This window comes from Balearica regulorum, chromosome 3, assembly GCF_011004875.1.
Source record: "Balearica regulorum gibbericeps isolate bBalReg1 chromosome 3, bBalReg1.pri, whole genome shotgun sequence".
Taxonomy (NCBI): Eukaryota; Metazoa; Chordata; class Aves; order Gruiformes; family Gruidae; genus Balearica; species Balearica regulorum.
Genome location: NC_046186.1, coordinates 104,357,730 through 104,383,312, shown reverse-complemented (window position 1 = coordinate 104,383,312; position 25,583 = coordinate 104,357,730). Strand labels below are relative to the sequence as shown.

The following is a 25,583-nucleotide window of genomic DNA, read 5'->3' as shown; positions in this document are numbered from 1 at the left end:
CCCCAAGGCATTTTCTTCACATTGCTAAGTTAAACAAATGACACAGCATCAGCCAGCCAGTCTGGAACAGTGAAGGCAGCACAATGCAACCCCAGCTTCTCATTTAGAGAAGCACCTTAATCACAGCACACTTCCTTCTGTATATAGAACGTATTTGTATTATGTACATTAGCTTCTGCACCTTCACAGCCAAACAACTAATCTGGAGAAATTCCTGTAGCTTAAACAAAGCCAACGGTGTTACAGATGTCTTCCAAAATTTGGTACCGTTACAGTACGCATCTAAGAGGAAGGGCTTTTGTGGGACCCTTTACAGACCTGGGGAGTTAGCATTATGGCTGACTAAACCCACAGGATGTATCTCGGAGGTCCGGCTCCATTCTGAAAAAGGCCAGAACACCAGAACTGCAAATGAAGCAACGCTGAATACAATTTTATGTGGTATTGCTAGAAAAGCCCTCCCTCCTCCAACAAAAACAACAGCAACCGCTATCCTTTCCTCTCTTTCCAGTCTCTCAGCTTATACAACTTCAGACTTGCAATGGAAAAAACATACGTACGTATATCTACATAAATATAAAAGCCAATCAGTAGGGTCAAGTGTCTCTCTTTACAATTATGTTTCCAGAGTTGTCTCCAATCAAACTAAAGCTCCAAAACCAGAACTATCACATTAATGGTTACTTTTCTTTATTATCTACAAAACCTTTCCTGGCCAAAGTAGTAAAGACTCTATAGGAGTCCGATAACTTTACAAGGTGACGGCATTTCTGTGTTTATTGTAAGCCATTTCTATTGCGAATTGCTAACAATTTTTCAAAGTGCAACACTGATTTGGAAATGCAGGCACACTAATACATCAATTGCCATGACTAATGTATAAACTTTTAATGACCTTGGCAAAATCTTTCTTTCATTGGGCAGGTGCCACTATTTTGACTGTACAAAATGTTTTGGAAATATGTTGAAAATTATACATGTTTTGGAAAATATTTCAGGATTTCAGTATAGCAAATGAAGCTATATTAAATAAAAGTTTGGCATGGAGGAGAAAACACTCCAAAGTTGTGCAAGTCCTTTTTTTTAAAAAAGGAGACATCCTCCAAGTGTTGTACATTCACAGAATGTCGACTTTTTAACCAAAGTTAAGAAGATAAAACATTATCTTGAATGGTTTTCAGTTTCATTCAGTCACTCTCATCATCTTGTTTCAGACCACCTCCTTGTTCAGTATTGCCATCTTCATCGCTTTCCTTGTCCCAGTCTTTCATAGATGCTCCCATCATGAAGTCATCACGCAGTATATTCCATTCTGGCCCCTCTTCAGACTTCACTTCACCCTGAATGTTTGAGGAGAGGAGAAGAGGGAACAGAGGATGAGATGAATATGAAAGGCAGTAGAAGATGGGAGCTCTTCATGCAATCAAAATAATACCTCTCACACTCTTAAAATTTGCATCAGCAGACCTAGTGAGGGCTAGCTCTTCATGCAAATGGTACACAAAAATATGCAGGACAATCATAAAGGACTTGATGCTCATAAGCAAACTTGTTTTAACCAACCAATAAAATAAATATGGAAACAAAACAATTATTCCTCATGGATGAAACGGTCAATCCTGGGCATGGCTTCCTTTATTAAAATCTTTCTTGGCAATCAGAATGGATTCATGATATCATTTATTAACCCCCAGGTGCTGCTTCATTAGAACGCTTCTTGGCACATTTCTAAAACACAAATATGGATTTAATAAAGACTTAAAAACCCCCAAATTTAATATTTAACATATTCTGTGATACGTGAACCAAATCCCCTTTATGTGGATTATTACCTCACTACCTGGGCTTGTCATATGGTGCAAAGCTGCCTTTTCTAAAAGAAACAAAGTTGATCTACACTCAGCAAGCCAACAACACCTTACTCCAAATTTCCTACCTCTTGAAAGTGGATAAACTGAGGCCATACTACATGGACTGGTGAATAATAAAGAAAAGTGACCGGAGTGTAGTTTTAAGGTTAGCACTGAAAACAGTGCTTGGTTGCAGTTCTTCTAAGTGACAGATCATATTTGGGCAGTGCAACAGCCCCATCCTGTGGCAACAGTTTCACAGAACAGCTTGAAGCTATTCTTACTGAAGGAAAATACTAAAAACTGTTCAGCAAAGGATTACAGTGGTTTAAATCTTCACAGCAAAACGCTTCTGAGGAACAACGTGGCTCAGTGTCCAGCAGGCAAGCAAAAAAAACTGTCCTACCAAAGTGGAATCAGAGGCACTGAAAAAAGTAATTTACTTCTGCAGGGTCTTCGAAACAAAGTTTATAATACAGGCATCTCGGGTGTGCTTGTCCCACTCCCCTGCTCAAAAGGGCAGATCTCAACTGAATACCCATCACCTCCTGATACTGTACAGTGGATGGGCGTCATCTGTTTGTTACAGCATCCTCTGCAGACGCAGCGTTGCCTACTAGATGCAAAACCTGAAGTAAATGTATGATCGCTCTAGACATTTGTTCATGACTCTTCTTTGTCATGCATCTAGGAATATGCAATACATAGAACCATAGCGTATTTAACTCATGTCCATGCAATCTTTGGGAGAGAGCAGCTTAAACAATTTAACAGCAGGAGAAAGGAGGATTAGAGAATGTGGGTCCATTGCTGTAAATCTAACACATCGTATCACACCAACAAGAGTTATTTGAGTGCAAAAAGTCTGCCAAACAAGATATGTTTTTTAATAGCAGAAATGCTAAATGTGACTTCTCCAGTTTTTTGAAACATTACTCGCACAAAAATAGGATAACATGTCTTAACACTTTCCTTCCCAAAAGGAATCCCCCAGGGTACAGTTCAAAAAATAGAGAAACTATAACTGTTCCTCAAGATGCTTACACTGTGTGTTGTTTTGCAGTGGTATTTTTTGTCTTTGCAGCTGCTCTCATTAATGCCTACTCCTAAGAGTAACTCTCCCATCCCAACAACCCCTTTTTCCCCCAGGGTAGCGCCTCCTAACCACCTTCCACTCTTGCAGCAATTCACTACAAATGCTGTACCCAGGTAAAGCCTGAAATCATCTCAGACAGGGTAATCAGTTACCTGGAATTTAAGAGTTACAGATAAGGTAGCTGCCTAGGTAGACCTTAAGATGTTCACATGGGAATAATCTGCATTAGTGCAAACACAGGTACTCTCTTCTGGGACACAAGGAGAGGGTAGCTTTCCCGCTCTCACCCCCCGCCCCCCTTTTTAACCAGATTTCAGTTGGTTTATGTTTACCTTTGCAGAGTAGAGAAAGGTCGAAAAGATTAGAAAAGTCACCAAGCTTTTTCTTTTTTAATCCCAGACTCTTTATAAATCACTCTTTGAACATGCCACAGAGTAAAATTTGAAATATCTAAATGGAAAAATCCCATCTTCCTTACAAAACAATTCAATTTTGGGTTTTTTTTTTTTCCCCAATAATAAAAAAACCAACAGAGATTCCTTTTTTTTTTTCTTCCCCCAGAGAACAGGGTTGTTATTTCTTTTTAAATCTATTTCTTTTTTAACCAGCACAGCAGCAGTAGATTATTGTCAGCAATGACAGTGAAAGGCTCAGAATTGGAAAAGCCCAATGCTCAAATTCATCACAAGCCACTATTCAGCAACCATTAGCCCTTCTTTCTGGCTATATCAAGTGAACAACAGGACAAAAGCAGGACCTCAACAAAAGAGGGATGCTGATCCTCCATAGCATTACCCGCTATGTAGGGCACCAAAAAGGTTTGAATAGAGTTTTACAACAAGCCCTAAGGAGAAAGACAGTTAGCATGTCCATGCCTTAAAGACGAAGATTAAATGCCTGAAAGCAAATATTTAATCAATTTTAAGCATGCTCCCAAGTGAAGAAACCCCCATGTTTAGTATCTTCATTCCTACCTCATTTACTGCTCTATTTCCCCCCTCAGAATAAAAATTACCTAAATCTATTGTATCACAAAGCATTCCTGGAGTCTTAAAAAACATGCGGGAAAACTATTTATATAATTAACAATTAGTTCAACTGTAACATTGCTTCCCAACTTGCTTCATGTAAGAATGTTAATACACTTGGGTTTTCAATGCCATAATCTGGTTTCATCTAAATAAAACAAAACCGATTCTTGGCACATGGAAAATAAACCAGCTTTCATTCTATACAACTGCTTTTGAACTTCCAGTCAGCTGTTCATCCACATGTCTCACATTTCACTACAACACTGAAGTCCCCTTTGAACATCCCCAAACAAAAACAAAGCAGGCTATATAAACATCAGTGTGTAATGCTACATAAAGTGGATCCTTCAGTAAAGCAAGGAGTGAAAAATTCTGGTGTTGCTTTTTTTTTCCCCCCCTTCTTTTTTTTTATATATATATTTGAATGGGTTTGTTCTTTGCCTGAAGGTGTGGCAGACCTTCAAAAGGTCTGAGAGGCAACAGTTAGGAAAATATCTCAAGGAGTGCATGGTACATGGTGATACACTTGTTACCATGAGCTGAAATAAGACAGACCAAAATGCACACTGTGGTTACTCTAATGCAGATACTTACTTGCTGGGACAGATCGATAGTCCAGTTGAAAAGAGATCATGTAAATAAACCAAACAGCACCTTGTCTGCTTGGTGGGCCACCTAAGCTATCACAGCATTAGCTCAAGTCCGATACAAGTACGGCTCTGCAGTGGGGACATCCTTCCCAAACTAATTCTGGTTTGGAGACATAGCCTCTAAAGTCTGCACCAGGACAAGATGAACTGAGATTCTTAACCAAATCCTAATAAAACCACCCACCCACCCATCCAACAAAGCTTAGGTCCGTCAGCTGGAACAAACAGCTGTCCCTTGCATGATCCAGGCTGGAATTACCTCCTGGATGCTTCTGGAGGAACTGGTCTATGAAAGGCCTGTGGCATGAGCAGCAGCAGCAGCTATATGATCAAGATCAAGTTAGAAGTCTCCCTGGTTTAGTTCATTTCTTTAACACTACAAAAATCTGGAGCTACGTAATTCACTCTTGGTAAATGACATTACAGTAAGTATCTTCAACTGAGACCTGCCAAACTCAACACTGGAGTTGTGGCAGACTGCACGGCCACTCAGGCGGAAGATCAAGCCTCTCTACCCCTTCCGAAGCTGTCAGAAGCAGCAGCAAGATACTTGTAACTGCACATAGCTGCTTCAGCCTGCAAACGAGCACCTTAGCTCAAAGCCTGCTTCCTTTGAAAGCTTAAGGGAATTAAGTTCAGTCTAAGTCACGGGACATTGTCATTTTCATCTGTTGCTTTACTGGCACAGCAACATACTAAAAACAGAGCAGGAAAGTTTACCAGAGCTTTTCAGAACCCTACACATAAGCAGATCAAAGTCCCATAATACTTATTGGTAAGTAATGGCATTAAAAGACATGTCTGTAAATCAGAGCGCACAGATTAAAGACAGTATTTCACTCTGCTACCCACCAGCTTGTGTCACTTTAACGTACCCCAGTTTCTGCATCTGCAAAACAGCAAACATACCTGCATCACCACAGAGATTCCCCTCCAGCCTGCGTCCAGAAGACGCTAACTGCAGGGTATCAACAAATGAACATTTTTCAGACCTAGGAATTATAATCAGCATATTGGACTCCCACGCCTTTGCTCCGTGTACAAGATGAAATGCCAGAGCTTGCAGGGGCATCTCTCTCTACCATCACATCCAATAAACGTTTATTTGTACCTGTCAGGGAAGGAATTTCTAACACAAATATCTCAAGCAACAACTTTAAGCCCTAAGAAAACAATTCTAACTTGTCTAATTAATTTGAACTGCCTCCCCAGGTTCCTCTGTTTTGCTCAATACAAACATCTAAGACCTTGAAATACAGGGAGGCTTTTGTCATGACAAAAGTTAAAAAGTGTAACTGCCAAAATGCGCTCTCACATACATCAGCTACCTTCCCTGCCAGCCTGCATCTTGCTCAGAATGACTGCTGCTGTTCTGGTTCTCATCCTCAAGTTAGTTGGTTTAAACCTAGCTCAAAAATAAAAAAACCAGCATAGGCATACACTGAGGTGTGTTAAATCTCAAAAAAAAAAAAAAAAATTAGTTGATAGAAGGGCGAAAGAAATGGAAGACAAAGAACACCAGCATAATCATTTTTCCTCAATTTGTTTTTGGGAATATTCAAGCTTACAGGCTAAGAAAACAAGTTTCCTCTAGGCTGGGAAGAAATAAAGAAAACTGCATCTCAAGTATATAAAGTGGCAATATAAGCAGAAAACAAAATGTAATGATTTTTAACAGAAAAATTATACTTGGGTTTAATCATCAGTGATGCTTGCAACTTTATCTAATTTGAATTACATTGAGATCCTGACTGTAAGAAAGGTTCCTATGTATGCCTGATCCCAAACAGACAAAAACCCACAGACCTGGAAACTGAGAATATATCCTGTACCACTACTATCTTGAACTTTGGAGCTTAAGTCTCATAGCAACTTACTTTAGGAAGCATTTTCAAGCTTGCAGAACATGTAAGCTGCACAACAGAAGTCTATTCTGCTGCAGCATAGTTCTGCACAATCATTTATTCCTTAGGGTGAAACTCATTCAACACCCATTTGCATCCCCTCTGGGAACGATGTATTAGAGCGACTGAACTAAATTGCCTCTGTATATCTGAAGTGACACTACACTGCGGATATCAACAGTGGCACAGGAGATTTACTCAGACCACAAGGTCTCTTGTGCACACCAGAATCTCCACTGGCATTTCTAGTAAATAAATTAAACAATGAAATGTTTTTTACAGTGTGTTTTGAAGCCTGCTGTTCCTGCTCAAACTTCTCTGCAAGTGAATTCACTGGAATTATTACTACAAGCACAACAAATACTGATTTTCCTTTTGAGCACAGCCAGAAGACCACCCAGAGCTTAATGACCTGCACGAGGAATCTCCCCATCCTCACATCCTCCTCTAGGGTTTACTACAACTGGGGATGCATGAATGAGAAGGAATGCTTTGGGTTGGCTCGCAGAGGCTTAAACATGCCCCAACCTTGGAGGGGTCAGAACTGAATTAGAGAATTTCTAAAAACAAGCATTCATCCAGACTTAAGTAAAGAAAAAAAATCATTAGCATCATTATTAAATGCTTGGTTGCAAAGAAGAATCACAGAAAGAGCTTAGGAGAGAACAGATTGCCTCAGCCTTAGTTCATCAAAAACCTTTTAAATCAGTATTTGTGTTAGAAAAAGCAAAAATATTTTAAGAATTCAAGTGTAGCGCAGGGCTCTTCTGCATACAGGACGTTCTGGAACTCCTCAGCCCATGCTGTGCTCCAGCTCCGATAGCAGCCGTCTTGGAAATCCTTCCACTGCACAAGGAATTTTACCACATGCTGCTGCAAGACAATGTCTGGCCATAGTGGCATTGAGATTCCCTTTACATGTTTTAATGAGATGATGAACAGCATGGGCATGCTATACTCAGGAGTTACTCACAGCAAATAAAAACCTCATCAAATAAAATTCACCTCACGATAAGCCTCACCTAGTAAAACAACCTTATAGTTCAGCTGCAACACAGGTAGGTACTGTTACCTTTACCCATATAACAGTTCCTCTTGTGGAATATATTCTGTAATTTTTAACTCATGTTCTGTAAAACACAAGGCAAAAATGACAGTGTCGTCAATATCAAATGATTACATCACTGTCTTTCCAACTGTCAGGCCAAAACACTCCACTGACATAAAAAAAAAGCAAAAAAAGGTCCACAAGTGAGCATTTTTAAGGAGGTGCCAAATAAAAGTTAGCTCAAAGTAGACTACAAATTATTATAGAGAAGATACCCGGAAAGAGAGAAATAACACATTCCCTGTATTAGGTAATCATGCACACATCAGGGCAGAAAGTTCCCAAACAGTATACTTTTTGTGTATGCCTTCACTGCTCATTTTCAGTCATGGTTGTTTTTTCCTCCTGCAAAACCAAAACTGCTTCATTATCCTCATCTGTATCGTTTTTACCCTCACATCTGCAATGCCTGTTTATCGGCAGTTATACTACTGACAGTGAAATTACCGCCTACCATACTGGTCGTTGCTATCTCAGTATTCACCTGTTACTCCTACCCTTTCTTCATCTGAAAGTCTCCACGCAGCTTTCATGTTTCATCTACCTGAATGATAGGATCCTTAGAGCAAAGACTGCACAGTACCTAGATCAATTAATTCTTGACATAAAGACCCAATGAGTACCATGGTTGAAAACAACCTATGATCAAGATTTTTGTATTTAAAGTAACATGTGTTATACATTCATTGCTTATCAGACAAAAAATTTGTCTAGCAAGTTGTGGTATTCAAACCACAAAGTAGTTAAATCACAATTCTGACTTGGAAAAGAAAATGCCATCCATCAAAAAAAAAAGCTTTTCATGCTAGCTAATCATGAGCCTTAGGTAACCAGTCTGCAAAATACTATTCATTTTGTACCAAAAAGCATATTGGTTAATTACCAAGAGCAAATTTACACAGACAACTCCTTACCAGCTTCCATCGTTATTCCTAAGGAAAATAACGAACGAAGAATTTTTCTGTTTGGATGGGATTCAAAAGAAAGTAAGAACAAACTTTTCTAGATACTTAGCATTTCAACCCTGAAAGAAGTGCCACACAACTTCTCACAAGAGATAAAAAGGCTTCTATCCATCAGCTGGTCCTACATTTCTTAATGTGAATTTGCTGCAGTAACAAAGACTTGACGGAGTTTAAGGATAATCCTAAACATTATCCACAACATCCTTGTTGCAAGTTGCACAGTTCCCGAACCATCAAGTTGTATCTGGAAAATATGCAGTTATAGCAAGCGTGTCCAGTAAAAAGCATCCAGTCAAGACTAAGGCCTTCTCCATGCTATCCCTCAAAAGTCAAGTACTAATGTCTTTCAACAGTCTACTTCAGACAAACTTTTTCAAGTCACAACAGATTTTTTTTCTCACATGTCATCCATTTATGCAAGACACTAATACACTCAGCTGGGTACTTAATTTTCTGCAGATTTGTTATAAAAGCCTGCCTGTTGGCACACTAAGGAAACAGGCAGCCCCATGGCTGTTTGGAGTACTTTTTTGATCCTTTTTTTTTTTTTTTTTTTTTAGAATAAATTAGCAGCTTGCAGATTTTTGAATAATCTGAGTATGACTCAGATTATTTCCTACAAATGATGCTGAAATCATCCACTGTTTTTCATTATGATTCAGCAAGAGGCATAAGAAAGTGAGTCCCAAAAGGTTGTCTCAAACGATGAAGGCTACAGTAACGACCAGGTCCTTCACTTCCAGCACTTAAGAAATCATCTCAGAGGAGCTGATGAGGAAGAAGCGGGGCTAATAAATAGCCTCCTCTTCCTGACTCAGGATTTCCACTTACATTTGAGTCTCAAAACAAGCAAAGGGATACAAAAAACTATGACGCAGGAGGGGGAGGGGAAAAAAAACACCATAAACCATGCAAAGAACTAGCTTTTGTGTATTTTTATTACTAAATATGATATACAGAAGTTTTTATGACTACCAAGTAGCTTGTCTGGCTAAACCTCCCTACCTTCCTTGCCCCTGCTTTTACAACATATCCTAAGTGTTTGCAAAACCAAGTTTCTTTGACTTTACATTCCTGTCATTTCCCTTATACCATCACGGGTGAGTGGCAAACTCATCAAGGAGCAGACCATAGCCTTCAACTCCCAGGCTGCTTTCTGAAGGCAGGTTAAGCCTGAAGATGGAATACATAAACTGCTCGCAACCCCAATCTCTTATCTTAGCCACCTGGCTACCCTGTCTCTACATTTCTGACCCCTCCATCTCCTTCTATGCTTCTGTATAGGTTTTCCGAAGGCCTGCAGACAGAGAAGAAATGACACAGACCACATGCAGAACACTGTCCAGCGTTCAGAAACAAACTGAAAAGAGGTCAGACATTTACAAGACTACAGCTTTAGTATCATTTGTAATAATAGCAGTTTGGGTTGTTTTTTTTTTTTTAAAAAAAGTGTATTTTCTAAGCTTACAGTAAATTTCAGAAACACTCATTAAAAACTGGCCAGATTTTCCCATAGAAAAAAAAGCCTGAATTCAGCAACCCTTTCACCACTGGAAGCTGGAAGCAGTTTGACCCACCACTCCTGAAGTCTACCAAGATAAACAGATGAGTAGGTGCCTACAGAGGTCATTTATAATACACATATGCTAGTTCAACACTCTGGAAATCAGAACATTTTTTACCTTCATAAAACTTCAAAGTAAGGGAATCACTTTTCAAGATAATTTCTAATAAAAATGCTTAGATGCGGGAAAAAAAACTGGTTCAGATAGTAAAGACTGGGTGGAGCTTGTCTTCTAAAGAACTTTTTTTTTTCATTAAACTTTATGAAATGTTTAGATATATTCTTCTCTAAGTACATTGCCCTGCCTATAAGAGTCACAAACAAAGCCAAAAGTGGAGAGCTGCTTTTATAAGGCTTCCAACTCAATTTACAAGATAAAAGTCTAACAGGATTTGACTTTTTGTGCTTTGTATACTTACAGGAAGATCAAAAGAAGATGTATACCACAAGTTTTTCAAATGTGGTTGTTTTAGACATAGTTTTACTAAAAAAGAGGCCTTGCAACATCATCTGGGAAAACAGAACACCATCATAGTATCCTGTGCACTAATAATCAAATAGCAAGGCAAGTTAGTCTCAAACATGGCAGATGGAGCTGTCTCAACATTGCCTGACATTTCAATCACAAGTCCCTGTTTATATTCACTTACAAAATTTGCCAAACTTCAACTGCTTCAGGCTGAAGGCTTGTGCGATGTTCCAACTAAAATCACTTCAGCCCTTTTCACAGAAAGATGAACTTAAAACATTCGGTCTACAGCTCTAAGGAGAAAGAAAGAGACATTTCCTAAAGACAACCATTAAAATCTTGCAACATTCAGGTTTTTTGAACTTAAAAAAATCAGTTAAGGACGTATTTTGGAGCTGGGAACTGTCTTTCGCTATCTCCATGAACATCTTCCCAGATCTGGCCAAGTTATAAACATCTGGAGGACTGCCCTCCCCAAACCTGAGGTCGTCACCTCAGTAGATATGATAGGCATTTAGTATCCAAATTCTTTCAAAATATGTGTCCTCACTGATCACATGCTATCTGCATCTTAGAAGACAGCACTAAAAACTGGACTGTGTGTGACTCATGATGACAGACAGGGCACTCTGTTGTCAGGGCTGCTCTTGCATCAGGCGCCATGACACCGGGCTGCGCGCTTGGCCCTCAGGTACAGGGGGAAAGAAACTGTCAGGAACATTCAATAGGAAGGGAATTAAAAAAAAAAAAAAAAAAAAAAAAAGGAAAAGAGGTTGATGGAAACAGACTGCAAAAATCACAGTCTTTTCCCCTTCCTGACTTCTGATCAAGTATGTGAAAAAGAGAGCAGAAAGGGAAGTCTGAGGATAAAACCACAGAATAAGGGTGACCCTAGTGAAATACAGCTATCACGAAGCCCTTAATCCTCTTGTCTGGAGTTGAACTCACAGGGTCAAGTTCTTGACATCTATCAATCAAATACACATTTAAATATTGACAGAGACCTACATTTCCACGTTAACACAGATGTGTGTTACCAGCTATGGCAACAGATAGGGAAGTGAGCTTGTACATCTTAAAAACCTAACCCTGCTGATGACCCAAACTGCCAAAGTCTAAATCTGTTTACAGGAAGATGTATAAAGTAAAAATGTCACCATCAAACAACTTCTAATACTGCACAACCACCCTGTACCTTAAAGAACATAAGGAATTTACGATACAGCAAACCAGTGGCAAGCTACACTGTATTTATCCCTAAGGATAAAGAGTAGAGGATAAAGAGTAGAATACAGCATACAATAGGTAGTCAGCAGCCTTTTTGTGCAAAACCAAAAATACTACATTAAAAGCACCAGCTCCAAACATGAGTGAAGGTGACCTTCAAAAAAGTGTATACACATTTGGGAAAAACAGCCACAAATGCATGATTTATAAAGGAATCCAAATTAAAAGTTTCTGTGCATGTGATGGGAAGACATTTATTAAAACTGGGAGAACACATCTACTCTGGCTGCAGCTGAACTAAATTAATAGTTGGCTGCCCCCTCAAATCTGCTGGACTACAAGCACGCCTGGTTACTCCTTCAATTAGTTCTGTAAAACCAGCACACAACAGCTGCAGTAATAAACTTCTGCTACTCTGCAATGCCATTACCACCTATGAAAAAAAGTTTCCCTTTAAAAGAGGTGTTGACACACCTTACCAAATTTCTAGAAGTCGTCTATGCCTTCAGCCATACTTCAGAAATAAACTATTTCCTACAGCTGGTTGAGGCAACTGTTCAGACCACTGTCCCTCCAAACATGTATATGGATGAAAATAATCTTTTTTTTTTCCTCTCCATTTCTGCACTGTGGAAGCTGTGGAAAAAACCAGAATAACGTGCCAATGGCCAGTACTTATGCAGCTGCAAGAAAAAGGCGGCAGTCACTCTCACAGGTTTTAAACAGATCTAAGTCTGAAGCTGGAAAGTACATTTATATCCCCCTCTAACTTGAAAAATGAAAGCTCCCACACCACTTCTTGTGTCCCAGCGAGAACAGCAGTTGGAAGTGTGGTGATACTCCTGCCCTCAAACAATCTTCAAACTACTGCTTAAAATTAAAATATTTATGAACATTAAAAGTTTTATGAACACAAGGAAGATCTATAGTAAACCTGACTCTAATCACTGTGTTTACAATTTACTTACCAAACACTAGGAGCATTTATAAAATACGCTTCATGCAGAAGGAACTTTTCTGGAAAAGCATTTTATTTCAAGTCCCATATGAGCAACAGCTGATATGAAATAGCACTTGTATTCTTCTCCGCTCATCTTCCTTCCCATTAATAAATTATTTTAGAACAGGTACTATTCTGAGACCAATACGTCAGTTTTTTCCAGATACCATCACAACACAGGAAGCAAATTGTACATCCAAGTCATGCAGAAAAAAATTACCTTACAGAATTTGGATCATGGTTACTGAAGTAGACCAGGAAATCCTGCTCTCACTTCCACCATTAAAACGCTCTGCAACAGATCTGGTGTAAGAAAGCTTACGAGTTGAAGCAAATATAGGTGATTCAGAAAACCATGCTACAAAGGCCTAATTCAAAATCAAAGGTTGATGAGTGCAGGTTACACTTTGTCACAAAGAACATTTGTAATTTTCATGCCAGTTATTTATATGTCACTAGAAAATGTTTCACCACCCAGTAATGCTTTACAGGCAGTAGCACAAACGACAAGTGAAAAGTCACAACAAGAACTTCTGGTTCTGACCTACCCTGTTGTAGCTGACGTGCAGCAAGGAAGAAGAGTCAAGGCTGCTCCAGGAACGTTAATTCTGAATTTCTTTTTTCTCTTAAAATTAAGATTTCAAGACCTCATGTAAGCCACTACATCAGCCAACGTGTCTGTGCAACTTTAAGATATCAGAAGCTTCATTCAAGCCTGGAAGCAAAGGTACTTCCCTAATCCATAATCCTAGGAGCACGCAGAAATTTGTTAAGGACCTTAAGAAAATTCCTTGCAGGAATCCTTTACTGCCACTACCTACTTCTGTGTTTGTTCTATAGACATAAAGATGACTTCAGCCTCTAGGGCTGGAAAGACAGCATCTCTAATATGTACCTTTTTTAAACCTGTAGTTTAATAATGTTTCTTGTAGTATCTTACAGGTGGGAAACTGCAAAATACAACCAACACATACTGAAAATCTGGTCTGTAAGGATTGAACAAGATTGAAAGCGCTCATATCTTCCAGTAAGTGCTTCCCAAAAAAAACCACCCCAAAAAACCCCAGCCAAACAACAAACAAGATTTATTTATTTTTTTAAAGAATATTATTACATTTTTCTCCCACATTGCAAGGCTTTTAGATAAGGTGGTGAGGGGAGGGAAATTAGATGATCTTACCCAGAGGCAAGCATCATGTATAGTACCTTGGAAAAAAACAGGGGAAAAAATATTACACAAGTCAGCTGGCTCAGCGAGGATTAAGAAATACCTTGATAAACAGCTAATGATATGAAAGGCAAAGCTTTTGGCTCCAGCTCAGAAAAGTAATTACTCCCATCTGGGCACGCAAAACCCAAAGAAGGGCTAGGGTTTCACATGGCACAGGAAAATTTTCACAGCCTTACAGTCTTTTTTTTTTTTTTCATAGCTACAGTGGGTGGGTGCACACCAAGTAACATTTAGGCCAAAAGTATACAAGACTATAAACGATGTTCTCACAGGGCAGAGGTTCCCCATCCTTCCCATCAATGCAGAAAGCTGATGGAAAGCAAGAACAAACTTTTCAAAGTGGTTGTGCTACCATGAAATCCCACTGCTACAATGGGCTTTTACAGAGCATTTAATTTCTTTTTTTCACACATACATATACCTGACTAAATAGTCAGCCAAAACAGAGCTTTATAAAGAGTTTCTTCAACAACTCCTGACATTTGGAAGAAACCACTAAACTTTCAAAACTACAGCAACAAATCCTGCAGTCAAAAACCACTGTGGAGTAAGAAAAAGCATTTGCCCATTCTCACAAATACAGTCAAGTTTCCTTTCATAGCACGAGTCAAGAAAGGTTTGCTTTCACTGGGAAAACTTTATTCTGCTATTTTTCTTGCTGACTGCTTGTTTTATGTGGGTGGGGTAGCGTTTTTATTGTTCTGGACTGCATTTTAATTGATGGCAGAGTGCCTGGAGTTTGGGATTGGCATCTCGTCTGTTGTTTTTGTTGAGATAAATAAATACATTTTCCCCCCCTTTTTTAAAAATTAAATACATGCCATACTCTCACTTGCTAAAAACAAAGCAGGCTGCTACAAAAAACCCACAAAAACAAACAAACAAAAGCTTTCAGATGGCACAAACAACCTAACAAACTCCTCCTGCAAGGAATTCACCACCCAAACCCCTCATCCTTGCTTACTACCCTCTGAAAAACTCTCAAAGACCAAAAAAGCAGAGATACAACAGCGGAGGCCAGCAGTAATGTTCACTGGCTACACCTTTGTGTAATTCTGAAGAGACTGAAGATCAGATTTTGACGTCAACCGCAAGCATCAACAACTATGAGGATGTGAGCCTGCTGAACGGGTAAAATATGTTCAAGAAAAAAAAAATCAGATTAAGAACAGCTTGAAGAGGAGTTATTAAAAAAGTTTGGTTCAGTACTGAATGGAGAGTCACTGAAGCAAATGCAACAAGGGAGGGAGGGAAGGGGTGGTCTATCCAGGCAGACATGGCTGTTAAAAAACCCAACAACAAACCACAACTAAAAAAACCAAACTCAACACCTCTCCCCAATCAAAAATCCCAAACCTACAAGTATAGCCTTATATTAATGAAAAACTCCAAAACCTGAAGTTTTTGTTCACAAGTAATGTGAAAGCAGCACCTATATCCATACTCAAAACCGACACTAGCCAGCCAACATCTAAAGCATCTCCAGAGCTCTTTAATAGAAATATGCTGTTACGGATGCTGCCAAAATAACTTTTTTTTTATAGTATAGAAACATTTACAATCTATGTTTTCTGACCTAGTAATTAGAAAATTTCCCTGCTACAATGTGACAAAAAGGAAAAAAGGTCCTAGTTTTTGCTCAGCTATTAATTCAATGCCTCCCACAATAGTAGTTGGCACTGCTATCATTCCGATGTTGTTCTGCTATTTCAGGGGAGGGGGAGAGAGAAAAAAAAAGAAAAAAAAAAAAAGAACCACACACACGCATGCCCCCCCACCCAAACAAGCAAGCTGGAATCATTTAAGGAGAAATAAAGTGTCAGCACCAAGCTAAATTGTTCTCATTATCCAAAGAATTTAAAAAATACTTTAATATTACACTTGCATGAAAATTGTATGAACTCTTCATGCCAGGCAGTGTTTCAGCATGCTCCCCAAGTGCATACAAACAAAAAACATATGACAAACTGTTGTCTCCCGACTGATTAAAGTATTTCTTCCTGGCACAGAAAAGCACTTAGTTAACTGCTGTGAGTCCGGGCCAACAGAAGTATTCCATACACTACCAAGCACAAAGTTCAAACCTGAACACAAATACGCTTCAAAACGTGTAGCTTCTGAAATATGAGGAAGAGTATGTCTGAGTAACCTGTTCTCAACTCTGAGCTACTTGGTGAGTTGAAAGAACTGATAAAGAGTTGGACGAGCCCAACTACACTGTGTCTCTCTTGAGCACATTTGGAAAAAAGTAGAACGTGTTAAAATACTTCTGTCCAAAACATCGTAACACCAATAAAGCCACATCAGCCTAACACACACACAGAATTAGGGAAAGAAAAGCCGACATGTAGTGTTTAATATGTCTCAGTTTCTTTCTGTTGCAGTATTCACTTGTAAGGCAAAGCCCTTCAGTTCCAGATACCATAATCGTCCAAAGCTACACAAGTAGTTCAGTCTAATACACCGCGTAAGATGAAGAGCACCAGTGCCTTTAAGAATTTTAAGGAGCTGGTAACTACTATTGACCAAATTCAGAATGTCACAACCCAGTAAAATCTAGCAGTTTGTTCCATGGTTGCTCCAAAATCCAAGATAAAAAACCAATTTTTCATATTCTTTTTTTAAACACACAGCTAAAACAAGTTATGTGTACCCAAGGCTTGATGTCTGATCAGAAGAGCTTCCAGTGTTTTGTGTCCTGATACTCAAAAGACAGGGAAAACAGGCTAAGAGCTACTTGCTCCCTTCTAAGTAGTCTCAAAAAACGCCAGGCACTTGGATCACAGCTGTTCTGAAGAGCAGGCCCATTAACAGACAGCAGTTATATGAGAAGGTATCTTGTATGGATTTTTTTTCTACCAAGTGAAGCCTACCTGTTTACTTTTTGTGGTTTTTCCAGCAGAATTCTTGCTTCCTTTAGCACCCTCCATGTTTCTTAAGACATTGATGAAATCTTTCTTTGAAACAGATGACAGCAGTTTAGCACGCTGCCTGTCAGAGCTCCCAGCTTTCTTCACCTTCTCATCAATGTTCTTTTGGTGCGTCCTGACAGCGTTAAATAATTGTACAACACCTCTGGGATGGGGAAAAAAAAACAAAACAACAAAACACAGTTTTTAACTCAAGTTCCCTTTACAGAAATGAACCCTCTCCCAAAGCTACTAATCAGTGCAGATGCTGGATGGCTTCTAGCCTCCCAAAATGGTCACTCAGAACATCAATTCAGTTAAGTAGCATTTACTACGATGTAAGAGACTTGCTATTTTCACTCTTCACACTTATTGCTAGGAACCAGTAACAAAAATTCCACAACTAACTATTCAGACCTCGACATAAGCATGGTAACATGGCACCGAGATCAGTGGAAGAGCATGTTTCTGTGGATGAAACACGTTACTTGTCCTGCCATCAGCTATTAAATTCCTCAGGCAAGATCTCAAGAGCAGCTGAAGTTGGGGGACAAAGCAGAGGAATGAGAAAGGAGACAGCTACAGGCAGCACATCAAGGCGTTCAGCTAGTTTTGTGACAACAAGCTACCGCAACGCAGAATCAGCAACTGAACTGAACAGCCGTGGATCTGGTGAATCCTCTCCAGAGAAGGAAAAAACAGTAGCAGAAACAACTGTTCTGCATTTTTAAAGCATTAAATTAACAAAATGAGGGGATCTAACAAAGCACTTCTGTTAAACAAACATTACATTCCCATCTAAATTTTTACTCTTTCAAAAAGCTCCTGAAATCTTTTGTTGAACTTGATACTGTACAATGCAGACCTGTATATAAATCACCCGGCTCCTGCTAGTCACTTCTTAAGAGTTCAATCTGATTAGAAACAGATTACCTGCACAGGCCTTTCCTTCCCCTTTTCAATATATGTATATTTAAGGAAAGCATTCAGAAAAACTCCTACCTTGTGGCAATTCTCTGAAGATTTCTTTCTCTGTCTCGGTCTTTGACAACATCTGGCTTCACTCGGCACATCATTTCCCACTCCCGCTTTTTATCGAGCTGCGTTATAAATATAGTTATGTGAAGCAACGTGGAGCATTTGAGAATGCAGCGTACTCTGATAGAGTATGTAGTAGGAGGAAAAGAAAGAGATAAATCAACAAAGTTTGGTTTGGTTTGAGGGTAAGAGGAGCTCCAATATGAGGCTGGACACCAGGTCTGAGGCAAGTCTCTTGTATTGACACACCAGGGGCCACAGTCAAACCTCAAAGAGTCACTTGCCTTCTGCAACAAAAACTAGAAGAGAGTCACACCAGAGTGATGCCTCTGGCTCGAGACAAGCAAAAGGAGTCTAGAAAAACTCAAATGCTTTCACACTGACTGCTATGGACAAGGAAATTAATCAGAGACAGCTTTCAACTCCAAGACTTCACAAGCTGATCACAGAGAAACATATATATAATAAAACCCTGGCTCTATGAAGACAGGCATGTTGCATTTTGAGTCTTGGGGTTTGACTTCCTCTGCTGAATTAATCACAGTACAGCTTTGTGACTGACAGTGACGCACGGCAAAGACTACAGCGTGCAGAACTCCAACACCAGAAAGAGGACCAAGTGCCTGCTGGAGAACAACTCCTGAGTACAACACTGATTTGTCTTTTTTTTTTTTTTTTTTTTGAGGCTCTCTGTTTCAAAATCAAACTGATCCACTTTCCCATTACCAGGGGACACACCATCACCAGCTTTATTTCTGCTACAGTAAGAGAACACTGTATGTCCCCAGTCTCTGCTTCAGGAGTAAGATACTGAAGGGTTTTTTCCCTTTTGACAATTTAACACTGTTCTAGGCCTGGTGATGTTGCATTAAGTCTGTTTTATGCAAAAAGTCTCATGGAATTTGAAAGTCCTTATCTTTATAATTCCAGGCAGACTACTACAAATTTGTGAGTTTATGACCACACTTTGGCCTTTGATCAAGAGAACTGCCCTATTCTAACTTCCATCAGCAAGAAATTAATAGAACGCAGACTGTTCTCAAGTTTTTCCTAAGGGTAAACAAGTCAGTTTGGGGACCTGCAGCCCGCCTCTGCTTTGCAGTACTCCCATGTATTTACTGGATGAGAACAAGTATCGAGGACAACCATAACCGAGCAGATGCCATGAAGCTCTCTGTATTTACAGGCCATAGTCTAGCCACAGCATGTCCCAGACTGACAGGTCGATAGCCTGGTTATCCCACTGAAACACAACTGGTAAGATGAGACATTAGAACTATTAATGTATTTTTAGCCTGAAGGTAAATCAATCACAGCCTGGAATTAAAAGTTCCACTAAAGATGCACAAACAAACTACTTAATTGCCAATACAGTTTTGTTTTCTTCCTAACAGTTTCAGAACCAGAAGTAATTTAGGCCACGGACACTGTAATAGAAAACTCCTACCAGGAAAATCATTGAAGGGAGCAAACAATGATTCACAACCACATCAGCGATTACTGCAATCTCAACTTAGAGGCCTTTGATTTCAGAAGTTGCAGCAGAATTTAAATGAAAGCAGTTTTCTCTTTCTCGGTCTCATGTTTGATGAGAGAGAACTATTTCAACTTGTAATGCTGACAAAGTGAATTATACCCCAAATTAACAACAGCAATTAGAAAACTAAGCTTAAAGCAGCTGCTTTCACCCTCTCAACAACAAAAACACCTTAAGCTGACAGACTGGAACAGTCCTGCTGCCAAAGATCAGCCCGTCTGAAGGCCCAGAAAAAGCAGTAAGGAAAAAAGCCCTACAGCATGACTGTCTGGAAAGTAAAAAACCTGAAGCTACTTGAGATCACCGTGGAGGAGAGATTCTAAAACTGAGACAGTCTCAGAGCACTCTCCTAGATCCCCACTGAGGGGATCTTGCCTGTATTCCCACCTGACTGACTGCACAACGAAATCCTGCATCTTTTTCTCACCTTCATCCTCTTCTCCAGCCTTTCTTGTTTTTCCTTTTCTCTCTCCCTCTCCATTTTTTTATTCTTGGCCAAGATGGTGGACTTATTTTGTGGAATCTTTTTGTTGAGCACTTTTGCCATAGCATCTGCCCAGCCTGCACTTGGGCCAGCTTTGGAGCTTGTTGCATCTTCAACCGCATCATCAAGGGCTGGTGTTTCATCTTCATCATCACCATCCAGGGCTTCACTTCCTGAAGAGTAGCTGTCTTCTGGAAGTCCTGAGTTTAACTCAGAATCTAAGGGGGGGGAAGTAAACAAATAGTATCAGGAGTTCTGTTTGTAGTAAAGATCCATCACAAGATTAATTTGCTCCATATGTAAGAGTTATTTGAGTTCAGGGCCATGTACTGCTTGCTGTTACAATTAATCCCTCAAGCAGGCATATACCACCATAATTAATTTATTAGAAAGTATCCAGTGCAAGTGCTTGCTCATCTCAGTGATGACTTAAAGTGATTTAAGAGGCTGCGTAAAAGGGAAAATGAGGTCTTGGAAATTTATTATTAGATTAATGAATATTTTGATGTTTAGGAGTTGTAAGTTTGGGGAAAAAACTATATTTTCCAGTTCAAAAGTTATAAATGCATACATGCATACGTGTGTACGTACCTACATACAAACTGCAACAGTGACGCCTAGTGTTTAAATGCAAACAGCCACATGGATTAAACCGAAGGCAAGGGGGCATTTCTTACATGAAAGCAAAATCTGCACAGAGGGGAGACCGCTTTGTGAAATAAAGAACCAAGACAGTTGTCAGGTAGCTCAAAAGAAACCAGAGGCTTTTCTGGTACAAGTAACTGCCAAGCTTTTGATACACAAATAAAACACCCCCAAATTCAAGTTTCCTTACCCTATGCCTCCTTCAAAACAAAAAAGGAATTAAAGTTAGAACACTGAAGTTTGGAATCAAGCAACAGCAAGACAGGAGAGAACAGCCAACTAGACAGCAAATCTAACAAATGAAGAATCTACCACTACCCTCTTTAGTCTGCTCAATGGGTGAAATAGCAAAAAATAAAGTCTTTAATGGTGTGGATGAGTAACTAGAATGAAACAGGCTGCAAGTTTAGGGCGTGCTAAAATACCTTTGGTTATTTCAGTGGACCCACTTTATCACATAACCAAGAGGAGAGCATATAAGTGTCCTGCCACTATTAACTAGCATTCCACTAATATTTATGCCACCCCAAAGTGTTAAATTAATTATGTTATATACAACTTTCAGGGCCACAAATCAAGTGCTGGACAGAAGGAGGCTGGTTTCTGACACCAGTCCCACCAGCAAGGGGATAACTCCCCACCAACTCCGAGATACCAGCTGACTTAAAAAGAGTATTTTAAAATCACAATGTAAAATACTACTGAGCCAAGTGCTTTACTTTGTAAGCACTACTATATCCCATGAATTACCTTTATCAACCAAATCATTAGGAGAATGAAGAGTCAGGACTGCTTCACAAGATCTGTTTTCCATAAAACCATGCAGACAGCTATTAGTGATATTCCTTACTAATCAATTGCCTATTTAAATACTTAACAAACATAAGCATACTCTCTGTTACCAGACTAGCTCTTTACTCTGCCTTCTTCTTTTTGAACCAGCAAAAAAACCACAACGTACCAGCAAAACAGTGGTGTTATCCAATTTAAAACAAAACCTCTGATGCCCAGGCATGTTTAGAGTCTCTGAGAGCATTTAGTTGTGATCATGGAAAGCAGCAAGATTATGTGTTTACATCACAAATGTGGAAGAGAAATACTTACTTGCTCATTATCTATATCAGTATGACTTTTACCGCCACCAAGGTGAACACAGTGTTATGTCATGCCCCATGCAGGATAAGTTATGTTTTGGGTTTTTTTGGTGTTTTGGGGTTTTTTTCCAACAATCCTTACTACAAATGGGAAATTTAGAAGTGGCAAATTTGTTCAATACATTCAGAAAATACTACTAAAGGCATCCTTTTCATGATATCAGTATGTCTCCATATCCTGATTTCCAAATATAAAAAAAATTTAAACCACTGCACGTAAAGAAGTAGGTGCATCACCACATCCTGGTTCCTACACGTAAAACAATTTGTCAAGTTTTCACCCCTAAGCCTTGTCCGTGCTAGAACATTGATATCTAGTTTTTAAACAAGAAATTAACCCCTACTTGTGACTTTTTATACATACAAAGTCTAACAGCTACCAAAAGTCCAAACCTGAATTCTACTCACTGTATGGGACCAACTTCCACAGTCAGCCATAAAAAAACCCCTAAAACAGATCAGACTTATAAAAAGGACAATTCAAAAGCATGTTTGAGTCTCCTTTACATAATATTATCTGGCATGATCCTATTTTATTGGCAGATAACAACAACATTTTGCTTTCAGCAATTGCAGAAAGAAGAACAAGGCTTCAACAACCAGCCGTGACTTATTCTTTCACCCATCAGAGGATCTGTCAACAGCACGAGATAAAGCAGAGGTACCGCAAAGTAATTTAAACTAGATTAACTCTATCAGAAGTAGGACCTGGGGTCTATTCTGAATCGCCAAGATTGAAGCCTGGCAGAGATTTACTACGAAAAGCCCTAACTCTGCGCGCGTGGGAAACTGAAGCGTACATCTCCATGCTTTGCTCTTCTGAACTTGCTCAGGGATCTAGGTGTAGATACACACGGTTAAAAAACCCGCCGCCGTTGGGAAGCGAGCTCTGGAAGCAGCTCCCACGCAAGGCTTGTCCGACCCTCAAACCCAACAGGAGCACCGCGAGCTACGGCTACAAACGGCCACAACCTCGGCCCCTCCTGGAGTAAAAAAAAAAAAAATAAAAACCAAAACACTCCAACTGCACGACGTAACCAAGACGCCATCCCAACTGGTCAGGCACACCCTCGCAACGCACGAAGAGGCGCGAGTGAGCGCACAACCACGAGTAAAGGCCGGAGCACGCGTGTGCTGATGGGGTGGTCGCACTCCGCTCCCCCGCTGTACCGCTGCGCTCCGCCTGACTCGCGGGGGTCCTCCGGGGCTGGGCGCAGATCCACGTCCCGTACGGACGGACACCGACAGACCGACAGACCGACAGACGGGCACCCAGCCCACCGCACCGCCGAGCTCGTCCAGTTCTGCCCTCCCGAAAGAGGCACCCCAGAGACGCACGGCAGGGAAAGTTATTTTGGGGGGGACCGGGAAGAGAAAAGCCGGTGCCGCTAAGCGCAGGCCAACAGGAAGCACCGGGCACGGCGCAGGGCCGGGAGCAGGCACGACCCCAGGCGCCGCGGGGCAGCCGCCCCACGGAGCCCCGCTGCCTCCACCCCACCGGGAACGGCCTTCGGCAGGCGGCTGGGCCGGGGCCTTAGTCCCGCCGCCCCACGCCAGCCGGCTCCAACCCTCGGCCCAGGCTCCGGAGGGGGTGAGGAGGGGCGCGGGCCCGCCGGCTGGCTCGCACGGGGCAGAGAGGAGCGGCCGGCGGGGTCGGCCCACGGCGGGGGCCGAGGAGGCCTTAGAAGCCCGCCCGAACAGAGAGGGACCGAAACCCCTTCCCACCCCTCCCCGCTCCCGCCGGGGAAGCGGCGCCCGTTACCGCTGTCCGCCTCCTCGGCCACCGCAGCCCTGCGCCCACGTGGGGCCGCGCCGGCGGCAGCCATCGTCCCCGCCGTCCACCCAGGATCGTTTTCCGGCCCGGCCCCCGCGCCGCGAATCTGCGTTCCGGCTCCGAAGGTTCCGAGTGGGCGAGCAGCGGCGGCGGCTTCCGGGGCGGGCCGCGGGCCTGGAGAGGCGGCTAGGCACCTCGGCAAAGCGGGGGGTTTGTCGGGTTTTTCACTGAACAAGCGAGAGAAATGGAAAGATACATGAAGCGGACAGGGGCTGCCTGGGCTCCTCCTCTCCCTCAGGCACAGGGAGGTCCGCGGGCCTCAGGCGCTGGGCTGCTGCTCCTTCCAGCGCTGGCAAAGCCCAGCGAGGCCCTGAGGGCCTTTTGCATTCTTTTACAAATTTTTCAGATTAAGAGTTTGGGATGCTAGAAATTTGTGCAAACTCCTGTTCGGTTGATGTACTGAAATCCCTTTCTCTTCATGGTAGCATCTGTTTTCAGCACTGAGTGTTCAGAAGAGCTCACTATCCACCATGTGTAGGAAAAAAAAAATAATGATCTTTTACCTGAGGTTAGAGAATTTCATATCTTAGTAACACTAAGCTGCTGCCACTTCACAACCAGTAAATGGGCACACAGATTTTAAGGCCAGACCATAACACTACCGGTCATCTGAATATCCAACTTGATGCACCTGTAAGAAGTACATCCTGAAAGAAGCCACCAGCTAGAACACCAAAACTGTAAAAGAAGCAAATCTTAGGCAACCTCTTACTCAAAAGCACTCTGAACTAAACAAAAGTTAGTGAGAACTGCTGTTATTGTAAAAATTACATGTGCTGGTAGGCAGAAGCTCCGGGATTCTAAATTGGAGAGACATGGCTCGATGGATGGACCATGCGGTGGATAAGGAATTGGCTGGATGGTCGCACTCAGAGTTGTGGTCAGCGGCTCAATGTCCAAGTGGAGGACGGCGACGAGTGGCGTTCCTCAGGGGTCAGTACTGTGACCGGCACTGTTCAACATCTTTGTTGGCAACATGGACAATAGGATCGAGTGCACCCTCAGCAAGTTTGCTGACGACACCCAGCTGTGTGGTGTGGTTGACATGCTGGAGGGAAGGGATGCCATCCAGAGGGACCTTGACAGGCTGGAGAGGTGGGCCTGTGCGAACCGCAACAAGGCCAAGTGCAAGGTCCTGCACGTGGGTCAGCGCAATCCCAAGCACAACTATAGGCTGGGCGAGGAATGGATTGAAAGCAGCCCTGAGGAGAAGGACTAGGGGGTATTGATTGATTAGAAGCTCAACACGAGCCGGCAGTGTGCACTTGCAGCCCAGAAAGCCAACCGTGTCCTGGGCTGCATCAAAAGAGGTGTGACCAGCAGGTCGAGGGAGGTGATCCTGCCCCTCTACTCCGCTCTGGTGAGACCCCACCTGGAGTACTGCGTCCAGCTCTAGGGGCCCCAGTACAGGAGAGACATGGACCTGTTGGAGCGAGTCCAGAGGAGGGCCACAAAGCTGATCAGAGGGATGGACCACCTCTCCTATGGGGACGGGCTGAGAGAGTTGGGATTGTTCAGCCTGGAGAAGAGGCGGCTCCAGGGAGATCTAATTGCGGCTTACCAGTATCTAAAGGGGGCCTACAGGAAAGCTGGAGAGGGGCAGTTTATCAGGGAGTGTAGTGACAGGACAAGGGGTAATGGGTTCAAGCTGAAGGAGGGTCGATTTAGATTAGATATTAGGAAGAAATTCTTTACTGTGAGAGTGGTGAGGCACTAGAACAGGTTGCCCAGAGAGGTTGTGGAAGCCCCATCCCTGGAAGTGTTTAAGACCAGGTTGGATGGGGCTTTGGGCAACCTGGTCTAGTGGAGGGTGTCCCTGCCCATGGCCAGGGGAGTTGGAACTAGATGATTTTTGAGGTCCCTTCCAACCCAAACCATTCTATGATT

General features: G+C 41.6%; 1 protein-coding gene across 1 annotated transcript; it reads right to left on the bottom strand.

The window, feature by feature from the left end:
* Positions 1-746: 746 nt before the first annotated feature.
* On the bottom strand, positions 747-23,703 carry RRP15 (ribosomal RNA processing 15 homolog). Its single transcript, XM_075749284.1, has 5 exons — positions 23,625-23,703; positions 20,007-20,281; positions 18,007-18,104; positions 16,969-17,170; positions 747-1,340 (listed from the first exon to the last, which is right to left on the bottom strand). Exons 1-5 carry the CDS (start codon positions 23,686-23,688, stop codon positions 1,188-1,190), a joined length of 792 nt encoding a protein of 263 aa, XP_075605399.1. The 5' UTR covers positions 23,689-23,703; the 3' UTR covers positions 747-1,187.
* Between the last annotated feature and the right edge of the window lie 1,880 nt (positions 23,704-25,583).

Excerpts from the sequence above, each read along its gene's own strand:
- RRP15 (XM_075749284.1), bottom strand. The coding sequence starts at position 23,688 with ATGGCTGCCGCCGGCGCGGCCCCACGTGGGCGCAGGGCTGCGGTGGCC. Across the intron at positions 18,105-20,006 it reads GGCTGGAGAAGAGGATGAAG|CTCGATAAAAAGCGGGAGTG; the intron begins GTGAGAAAAAGA and ends TTTATAACGCAG. Across the intron at positions 1,341-16,968 it reads AAACCACAAAAAGTAAACAG|GGTGAAGTGAAGTCTGAAGA; the intron begins GTAGGCTTCACT and ends TCAAACATTCAG.